The sequence below is a fragment of the Phymastichus coffea genome, unplaced genomic scaffold, assembly GCF_024137745.1.
Source record: "Phymastichus coffea isolate CEN01 unplaced genomic scaffold, Cenicafe_Pcof_1.1 PCOF00040, whole genome shotgun sequence".
NCBI lineage: Eukaryota > Metazoa > Arthropoda > Insecta > Hymenoptera > Eulophidae > Phymastichus > Phymastichus coffea.
This window is the reverse complement of record NW_026706851.1, coordinates 523391-534759: the sequence shown is the minus strand read 5'-3', so window position 1 is coordinate 534759 and position 11369 is coordinate 523391. Positions and strand designations below refer to the sequence as shown.

At 28.1% G+C, this 11369-nt stretch overlaps 1 protein-coding gene across 1 annotated transcript; it reads right to left on the bottom strand.

The window, feature by feature from the left end:
• Nucleotides 1-1569: 1569 nt before the first annotated feature.
• LOC131664079 (ionotropic receptor 75a-like) lies at nucleotides 1570-11038 on the bottom strand. The gene is made up of 10 exons (XM_058934945.1): nucleotides 10870-11038; nucleotides 10624-10796; nucleotides 10259-10564; nucleotides 10011-10138; nucleotides 9408-9569; nucleotides 3287-3498; nucleotides 2993-3207; nucleotides 2294-2565; nucleotides 2014-2220; nucleotides 1570-1682 (listed from the first exon to the last, which is right to left on the bottom strand). Exons 1-10 carry the CDS (start codon nucleotides 11036-11038, stop codon nucleotides 1577-1579), a joined length of 1950 nt encoding a protein of 649 aa, XP_058790928.1. The 3' UTR covers nucleotides 1570-1576.
• Between the last annotated feature and the right edge of the window lie 331 nt (nucleotides 11039-11369).

Here is an 11369-nt window from a genome sequence, read left to right as displayed (position 1 = left end):
CGCAGTCGAGCGATAAATAGCCTGAAGCAGCCATATCTGAAGGACGAATGCGTAAGCGGGTAGCCCTGGTGAACTGTCATCGCACTCGATCTGTCACGGTCCATAAGGATTTTACCTAATTTTTTACCACTGGATAAAAAAATCCACTAAATTAATGATTAAAAATTTTACATCACGATATTATCATACCAGACATATCGGAACCAGAAAGAATGAACTGTTAAACGTATGTCGTGATATTATTAATTTTAAATTACAGATTAAAATAATTCAGTGGATTAGACCTAATGAGGGTACTACTATTAAAAAATGCGCTATATTTACCTCAATGGTGGTGTTGAAATAATATCATTTATATAATTTTCATGAAAATTCAAGATATTACTGTAAAAACAATCCGATACGATATTTTTTGCGAGACTTTAAACCAGCACCACTGAAAATAGAACCCTCAAAAACATAGAGAACAGTGATTCCTTAATTTTATTTGTTCGAATTCATGACATGGCTACTATTCAAATGTAGCTCTCGAAAAAGCTTTCTATCGGCGTTAATGGGCTAATAAATCGTTTTGAGAACATAAGACGTTATGTTTTAAAATTATCATAACAAATTTTTTATTTCATATCCACCTATGATACTGAAATTAATATTGTCGTATGAAAATTTAGTCGAAAGAGAAAGAAAATAAATAGAAGAAAATAGAGGAAAATACATTATACTCTCTTGTACAACGTAAATTAAGAAATACGCGAGCAACGGAAACTAATCATCAGAATATTAACCCTATTAAATTTGAAGAATATTCATGGATGTTTTTATAGAGGTAACAAAAATCACATTGTTTAAAGTATTACTCACACTAATACATGATTGAAGCCATAATCATTACTACTGAATATGTAAAGTTTAGTGTTGTATAATATACTATAATAGCTTTATCGATCGTAGATTGAATTAATCTTTTGGATAATTTATTTTAAAATAAGTAAAATTTTATCGGTTTTTGTGAAAAAATGGGTGGAAGTTCTATTTTTATTCATTAATGCATATTGATGTATATAGTTTATTTTAAACAGCATGACTTATTTGTGCTCCTTAGAATCTCGAAATTAGCATGTAAAATATTCAAATAATGTAATAAATAATAGTAAAATATAAAAAAAAGAACACGTGAAGAGTGCTAAATATAACACTAGTATAGTGAAAGTATAATCTGATTCGATCGACATAGATAACGGTGAAAATGATTTATTTTCTTTCTCGTTTAATTATAAGGAGCAATTTTTTATAATTACTAAGTATTTAGTTTAATACTTCTAAATTGAAGCCTCGATCATCATTTTACTAGTATGAATTATACTTTTTATAGCATAGAAATAAGTAATTAATATAGTTTTTTTCTTAATCATTATTCATCAAAATATTTATTTATTTAAAATAGATTCAAATTATCTGTGTATAGTTTACAATTTATAGAATGATTAACAAGTAAGTGCAATTCATTTAATATACATTTACGTATTTATAAACTATATGTTTGTTTTATAGAAAGTTAAATAAAATTAGCTGATTTTCAGTCAATTAATTTTGTTGGACTTTGCAAAGACTTCTCCGTAAAATCATTAATTGTTTTTTGTGAAACATTCTCAATTTTGTTTCGCAAGCTGGAACGTTTATTCCTGAAACAATATATTAAAATCTAGTAATTGATTTGTTAGTATTAATAAATTAATAAATAATCAAGTAGTAATTTTATGGATAAATTGAAAAATAAGTATTTACTTTTTATCCATGCCAGATGAATATAAAAATTTGTTTCTACTTATTCAAAATTTAATTCAAAATCAAATTTAATTAAATTCTATAGATATATCAGTACAAAACCTCTTATGAAATTTTATTTTTGCTAGTATATAATTGAAATGCATATGTTGTATAATTTCCAATAGAATTATCGCATCAATTATACTTACTTCGAAACCTATTGTGAAAAACTACGTGTATTCTTACCTTTTATGGTAATATGAAAATATCAATTCTGTCGTTAATAAAACACTTGCAACAAGCATGCTACAAAGTAAAAAAATTATAGCTGGAGCAACTTCTTTGATAGTTATACTATCTGCTGTCAATAAATCAGTTCGACAAAGTGGCTTTCTTGACGACCACATTTGGATTTGACGAAAACGTATGCCAACTTCTGTAAGACGTAAAAATCTGGAAAATAAGATATTGCACTGAATAACATACTGCATACCCACATGAGATTAGTATTTTCCAATAAATTTACCCCGATTTAAACATTTCTATAAAAGAACTGTTAATATGAACGAATAACGATAATTGTACTGGTCTTATTAAATGAACTTCTTGTATTTCGCAAATTTTTCGATGGTCAAAATGACGCTCTATATAAGGATAACTTATTTCTGGATGTGTGTGATAAGCAAAACCACCTTTCAAAACTAGTGACATTCCCTTTTCAGGCGATATAAATCTTTGTGATTCTGGAATTTTTGACCAACGAGTTAAATAAAATGATCTAGTTTCCCAATCAGGATTCTGAAATAATATAAATGGTCACGTATTAATAATATTTGGTATTAAGTTCGTTTTTTAAATACTTTCAAAACTAAGATAATGATGAAAAAGATAATTTATATTTTTTATTGTGTATATAAAAGGCTAAAAATGATTTTCTTTTATGAAAAAATAAAATTGAATTTAAAGTTACACAAAGTTTGAAAGAATATACTTTCATTATTTTGCATTAAAATTAATCTACAATAATCATTGTAGTTAATAATCAGAAAACTAATATTTTTCCAAATATTATTTAAAAATAATTATTTATAAACATTTTATGTTGTCGATATTTTATACAAAATACATAGAGAAAGTATATGATAAACACAATATAAAATACGAAATAGTTTAAGTTTTAGTTTGTTTCATTCAACTGCATTTGAAAATACGTTTTGTTTGATACCTTCATATGGTGATCAAAATCAAGCATCGGTTCTGATGCATATTCAAAGTCTTTATTTCTCAACTCGTGTAGAGAATCATTGATAAACTTTATCGGCTCACTCAATCTGTTAGATACAGCACTTGCCAAATAGTAATTATAAAGCAATAAGTAGAATAATAGTATATGAAGGATAGCTATTCGACCAGACAAATTGTTAGAAGAAAATTCGGTACCTGAAAATTTTAAGGAGGTATTTAATTGCTAACTGCTCAATTAAACTGAAGCTTCGAAAATCTCTGAAATATTATTTACCTTGTTGGCAAAACGCTCCAACATTTATTATTATTGAACGAAGATAGTTTTCGTAAAAATCTTCTTTTGCAACAACAGACAAAAGCGCCAAAGCATTAACTGATAATATACTCAGTGCAAGGGTCAAATACCATACGGTTGAAGATAATGGAAGAAAAATGTCTCGGACACTTAATCGATCGGAAGAGGTACTCCGGAATATAAAACTTGTTCTGAAATGTTGTTTTAGATTATATTACACTGTTGAGTAAAAATTATGAGTTCAATTAGATTGATTGAAACTCTATAAATGAGATTTTATAACATATATGAGGATATCCACGGAACTTTTAACTTTCGGGAAAGAAAAAAAAAATTTTTTTTTTTGATAGCACACTCTAAACAAAAATTTTTTGTACAGTATTATGTCCACAAAGGAAGAAAAAAATAGTGCTCACGATTTTTTTAAATAGTTATTTTTTTAAAAAAATTAATAAAAAAATTAAAAATTAAAATTATTCACTTTAACGATTACGGTTTCCAATGAGATAGTATAGTTGTTTTTAAACTCAATAACTGTCACTTTATTATTCAAAAATGATTTTCGAAACATATCAATATATTATAAATCTTATAAATAAATATATTATTTATATAACGTCAAAATAACAATATAAAATATAACCAAATCATTTTTTTTACAAGCTTCTCTTCTTAGGCGCTACTTTCTTTGGTTTTTTCTTTATTTCTCTTTTTATTGTTGAGGGAGATAAATTCCAGCTTTGAGGTTTCAAAGCATAATGATCGCATGGCAGTTTTTCAGAACATGTATTACAAAAAAGATAATTTAAATACAATAATTCTTTTTTTTCTTCACTCCACAACAATTGAAAGATTTGGTTTGAATTTGGAGCTGCTTTTAAATCAGATCTAACGAGTAAGTCTATAGCTTCAATATCACATAACTCTACTTCAAAGGTTTCAATTTTAGTTTTCGATTCTTTTTTCAGTGCTGTTATTATATCTTTGACTGAAGTAATATCGTTTCCTAACAAAACATGATCATCACATAATCGCTTTATTGTTCCACCTATAGCATCGGCACTGCTCTTTCCATGACCTGGCGTCGAGATATTCCAGGATGCTCGCTTGAGTTTGAGCTTGTTGCAGAAATGATGAAATAGTTGGAAATTTGTTTTATTCTTATATTGGGTTGTAGGCCCATCGCTCCTAAAATGAATACTTTCTACATCCGGTACAACCGATTTTATCAAGGCAATAATTGGCTGCATATGAGCCCACACAGCCGCTGCATCGTGTCTCAAACTCTCAGATATCGTACAAAATGATTTACAAATAATGTCGCCATTAGATCGTTTATAATAGAAAACCCCAGTATGCATAGTTAACTGTTTTGCAGAGGCACCAAAATGTACTGCTTGTATCTCGCTTGCGTATTTACATACATAGTTTTCCGAAAAATCTATAATAACATATGCTTCATTTGCTCTCAAGTTAGATTTTATCATGTGAAAGAAATTCATCTGATGGCTTGTATTGTAAACATGTTTCAAATATGACGGTAACAGTAGATTTAAATCTTCAATTATTTTAGAAACTGAACATTCTATTTTAGTCTTTTTAGTGATATTAACAACATAAGTTTTATTATGTTTGCCTATTCTACTTTCTTTGTCAGTAACCCATTTATAGTAATAAGACTGCTGTCTATTTTCAGCTCTTTTAACAATTCTTCTCTTACATATTGAACACTCTCTATAAATGCATGCTTTACTATTCGGATCACATACAATACGTTTAATAAACATATTTGCATTTGCAGTTTCGACAATTGAATGATAGAATAATTTCTGTAATAAATAATCAAAATTCACATGTACTTTGCATAAACATGTGTCTCGAGCAGATAATTTCTTTTTTAGAATCCAAAACGGTTTGTATCGAAAAAATGTTGACCTACCTATCTTCAAAGTTTCTTCTTTAAGGAACTTTTTATACAAATTATCGAGAGTATCTGTCAAAAATCGTTTGGTTTTAGTGATACCTTTCTTTGATATAATATCATTTTTACCTGGAGCTACTGATGAATTTTCATCTCTTTCAAAAAAAATCACATATGATCTTACGGATTAATTCAGTTTTAATTGTCTTCTTTTTATTGGAGCGACTAAAAACTAATTTACTGTATCTTGAGAATTTTCGCTGATAATAACTGCTGACATATTTATTCATTTTTTTAACACACTTATTTTTTTTTGCGACTCTACCCGATATCAACTGAGCATACATGGATTTATCCTTTTCATTTTTACACTTTTTTTTATTAATTAGTATTTGTGATTTGATGACTTCACCTATTATTAAGCTTTTACGTATTTCAGATTCTCCTTTGCTCATTATATAATTTACGTTCTTGTTAGTTTCATCATTGTTTTCGTCAGAATTTTTTTTCAGCAATTTGAAGTATTTATTTTTCCATTTCTGACTTTTGATTTCTTTTTTTTTAATAACATTATGTAATTCGATAATAGTTCTTCTGACTCTTCTTTCTCTATTTTTGGCACAATTCAAAGAAGTTTTTAATTTACCAAGTTCAATATTTAGTTTTTTTGAGTATTCTGAAGAACATTGTGTTACATTGTTAGTTGAATTTACGCTCATAAATTCACAACAACCACTGTGATGAGAAATGCAAGAATTTAGCTCTTCATCTGAATCATGTTTGTTCACATAATTATCACAATTATCAACAGAATCAGGAGTATAAGAAGTATGTGCAGTTTTTTTTGGGCAGAAGTTTCATTTATTGTAGAAGATTTACGCTTTCGATGATTAAAATAAGTTACTGGTTTGGTTTCCCGGAGGCAACTGCTAATACTTGCACTGTTTTCCGACACTCCATTATTTATACCAGAATGGAAACTAGAATAATGAAAATATAATCAAACTAAAAAAACTGCATTGAATTAAAAGTGCACTTGAAGCATTTGAGCAAAATATAAACTTTATCTATAATTATCCGGCAACAAGTAATATTATATTTTAAACTACTTACGTGTCATATTTGATGTTAGTTTTCTCTCGATTGAATTTTTGAAGTTTAATTTTTTGTAGTTCCTGCTTAGTTTTTAACAGCTGCCTCTTTTCATTAGTCTTTTCTCTTTTCACTCTTTTCAGCTCATCTTCGTTTTTTTTGCAATCCATTTGTAACTTTTTTCAAAAACTTCTCTTTCATTATGAAATAAATATTCAGTATGAACATCGAGAACATTCGCCTGCTAGTACCTACATTCAACTGACCGCGTGCTCTGCTTACTCAAGCTGAAGACACTCAAAATGTTTGTTTACATATGAACACATGAAATGATTTGCGATGAGCACTTATTCCAGTTCAAAACAAATATATATTTGTGTCGGATATAATGAATTCATTTAGATCAAATGAACACAAATTTTGAATTTTTTTGTTAGCTCTTATCTCAGTCCCATATGAAATTGGTTTTGGAATCTTTTGATATATATTTTCTTAGACTATAAAGTAAAAGTGGCAAGTACTTTCAAGTATTTATCTGTTAAACTTTAATTGTGCAAGTAAAAAAACGAATTTTTTCTACCGAGTGGACAACAGAGTAATCACATTTTGGACCGCTCTAACTTTTTACTCAAAAGTCGCACATCAAAAAATAAAGCAGATTTAGATAGAGTTTTTTGAAGAGTAACGAAAAAAAAATATTACACCCGGTTATCGGAAAAGTTATTTTTTTAATTCGACTAAACCCGATTTTGTTTGAAATATTGAAAAATGCAGTTTCCTTTACATTTAAACTGATTTTCGCACTCTGAGACTAGGCACACTCGTGAAAACTATTTCTTTGGGTTATTCAAGTCTAGATTGTAGTAAAATAATTTTATTAGATTTTTTGGAAAAGAGTTATTTTTATAATGGCCTTAAGAAAAAAAAATTATGTGGCAGTTCTTTTTCAAATTAACTAAAAATGAGCATATTCTATTTTTTCCCGTAAGTTATATAACACTTGACCATGAATTGAATAGAGTACCCTTATTTTATTATTATTCCCTTCTAGAAACTATTTTTTTAAATTATGAAACACTTCCACGTCATGCTGAAACATAGCGGTTTCCCGAAAGTTAAAAGTTCCGTGGATATCCTCATATATATTATACAGAAAATATTTAACATACTCATTTACTCGCGTGTATAATCAATAGCTTATTGTTAGGATATTGATAGATATGGTCATTATTAACCTCGACAAGCAAACCCAATACTTAGTAATAGATTTATGTAAATTATTATACAGTCAAAATTATTTTCTTGGAAATACTACACATGAAATAAAAATATCATCAAATATTCGATTGCGAGTTATGAACATATCTAAACTTTGTATTTTGTACATCGATTTTTTGATTAACTTGTAGTTAAACAATATGATACTTGATCAAATTATTTAAAAAAAAACCATACAATATTGTATTTGAGTCTTGTCCTAGTAATTCCACTGTATTAACCCATTAAGGCCCATGCCAAACCTGGGAAAGATAGCGCCAAACTAACTATGCCAATCGTAGCTAAATCGAAAAAAAAAATACCCGTGTTTTTTCTTTTGCCATTTTCAATTGTTTATAAAAAATTATTTAAACAAATTATCAAAAAGTTATTATTTTCAAAAAACTGATACCGGCAATCGATTCTACGGGAAAAAACATGAAAGAAATGTATATAACGTTTTTTTGTCAGACGTCAATTTGTTAGTGTAAAACGGCTATAAACAATTGCAAGTCTGTCAGGTACATGTGTATACGCCAAATCCCAAGCAAAATCTATTGCCGATAGCGCCAAACTAACTATGCCAATCGTAGCTAAATCGAAAAAAAAATACCCCTGTTTTTTCCTTTGCCGTTTGCAATTGTTTATAAAAAATTATTTAAACAAATTATCAAAAAGTTATTATTTTCAAAAAATTGATAGCGGCAATCGATTCTACGGGAAAAAACATGAAAGAAATGTATATAACGTTTTTTTGTCAAATGTCAATTTGTTCCAAAAACAAATAACTGTAAAATAGCGATTTTCTATAATACATTCAAATTTCTATGAAGCTTCATCCTTGAAGCTTCATCCTTTTGTAATGAAAACTGAATCCATAATATTACATAAAACCGTTAGCCCGCCACTCAAACGTGATCTCTAACACGGTTTCAATAGAAAAAAAATTTTGCAAACTCTTTGCAACTTCGTAACCCAACAATTACTATGTTAGTCAAATTTCCAAATGTACAATTTGTGAAAATTCAAAGCTTTTTGTCCTATTTTCTTAAACAAATTGACGTTTGACAAAAAAACGTTATATACATTTCTTTCATGTTTTTTCCCGTAGAATCGATTGCCGCTATCAGTTTTTTGAAAATAATAATTTTTTGATAATTTGTTTAAATAATTTTTTATAAACAATTGCAAACGGCAAAAGAAAAAACAGGGGTATTTTTTTTTTTCGATTTAGCTACGATTGGCATAGTTAGTTTGGCGCTATCGGCAATAGATTTTGCTTGGGATTTGGCGTATACACAGGTACCTGACAGACTTGCAATTGTTTATAGCCATTTTACACTAACAAATTGACATCTGACAAAAAAACGTTATATACATTTCTTTCATGTTTTTTCCCGTAGAATCGATTGCCGCTATCAGTTTTTTGAAAATAATAACTTTTTGATAATTTGTTTAAATAATTTTTTATAAACAATTGAAAATAGCAAAAGAAAAAACACGGGTATTTTTTTTTACGATTTAGCTACGATTGGCATAGTTAGTTTGGCGCTATCTTTCCCAGGTTTGGCCTGGGCCTTAATGGGTTAACAGATTATGAGTGAAACAGTCTATACTATTACTTTACTCATGTTATACTTGACTTAAGTTTTAATTGTACTCATTTTTCTAGTTTACTTTACCAAAGAAGCATTAAGATAAGTCATTATAAATACAATTCATTAAGATAATTTTGACGTAATGATCAAACCTATTACAGTAATCTAAGCTGTGATCTCTCGCTTATAAAATCTACCCGGTTGCTTTAAACGTAATTTACAAAATATTCACCTGTAAGGTATTGATGGATACACTGCTTTTAATAGATCAACGCGTTGTGTTGTCATTATTTCAGCAGTTCCACTAGCATCTATTTCACCTTTCATCAATGCAATAATAACTGGGTCATTTTCCTCTTTTTCATTCACATTGCTACTTTCACTAAAATCGATGCTACGAATTTAAATTTCAAATAATTATCAAGTTATATAAAATGCGCTGAAATAGATAGTAAGATACTAATTTTCACGGAAAAAATAATAATGAGTAGTTTTCTTTATTTGTAAAATTATTACAATTATTTTTATTTTAATTTTTCCAGATAATTAAATAAAAAATAATCGTGTCAAGTGAAACAATATCTATTCTATATGTTTTCAAAGCGAATTTTTAATCAGAGAAATTGGTTGTTATAAAAGTCTTATAAGCATTTGTGTAATAATTAATTAATAGCTATAAAAATAAGTTTTTTTTGCAGATCATTAATCTATATATAATTTTTTTACTGTAAGATTGATTATTGATCTTCAATAACGATTTCATAGATTTGAAGATTATATTAAATCATCACTATTTTGCTATAAACTGAATTTATGTGAAAATTACTTTACATACGTAAAATTAAATTTGTCAGCTACATGCAACCACATAACATAAGCTATTCTCGTCATACGATCAGAAAGTCGAAAATTATTATCTAGTAAATAGTCAGCGACTGATATATTTGATGGTTTATTTGTTACCTGCAATTCAAAATAACAGAATGATATGTTAAAGCAAAGAGTAAAGGAAGTTGCTGCTTTTATCGACGTGATAAGTATTTTTCCGGATTGTAGTGTCAATAATATTGCGTATTTGCGTACTATCCCACTTATTTTTAACTTCAATCCTTCAAGATTCCAACGACGAAGTTTGTTCATTTCATAGAGCATCTTTAAACCATTAGTTTTGTCCCAACTGCCTATTTTTGACACTTTTAATTTTCCTCCTCGTACTTTGCATGGGTTATAAACATCGTATAGCGTAAACCAATTATTTTCAAAAACTGCAATAACAAAATCAGTTGATAAACCAAATGAATTATCATTTATAAGAGATAAGCCTTGATCCAAGCTGGAGCTCAATATAAGCCAATAATACAATTCATCAAACATCTTATAGTTTGTTGCCTGTAACAGTTAAAAGAAAAATAGAATGATGTTAATGTAAATGTATATTAATTTTTTACTTTATCAAAAGTTGATTTCACATATTCGGGAAGTTGGCAGCGTAAATCTATGAAAATTCCCAATTTTTGATAGACCATTTTAGTAAATGTAAATAAATCAGAAGTATTTTCCAATTTTCGAATTGCAGTTTGTAATTGCACGTCACTAAACTTTTTCAGTAAATGGACATCACCTAAAAAAGTGTGAAATTTCAAGTTATAAATCATTATTTTCTATCTTTGCAATTATATGATTGTTGCATATACTGTCGTATTGATTGCACGTGAAAGCTATAACATTTGACGGAGCTCTGAATAAGAAGTAGTCTGTAATAAATACATTATTCACATCTGTATCACAAAAATCGACAGGTAAAAAAAGAAATATTATAAATAAAATTCTTAATGTTATAACACTTTTGAAAACGTTTAGCATTTCACAGAAAATATATCTTAAACTCTAGAAACAACTAATATTTATGTCTTGGATTTTTCTGCAGAAGCATTCAATGACTCAGTAATTGCTTCATACATTTTTTAAAAGTCTCGTTCCATATCTTACATACTCAAATTAATTATTCATGCTACTTTTTTCTGCCAATCAACTCTGATTATCGATTCAATTAAGTGGTCGATAACTGTCTTTTTATGAGTAAATAATTGAAATAATTTTCTCTTCTTTAGCGGTCACAATGTAAAATGGTTATTGATTTTCTCGAACACTCAGCTAGATTTTTTGCGTATTTACTTAAGTCAAACTTATTACG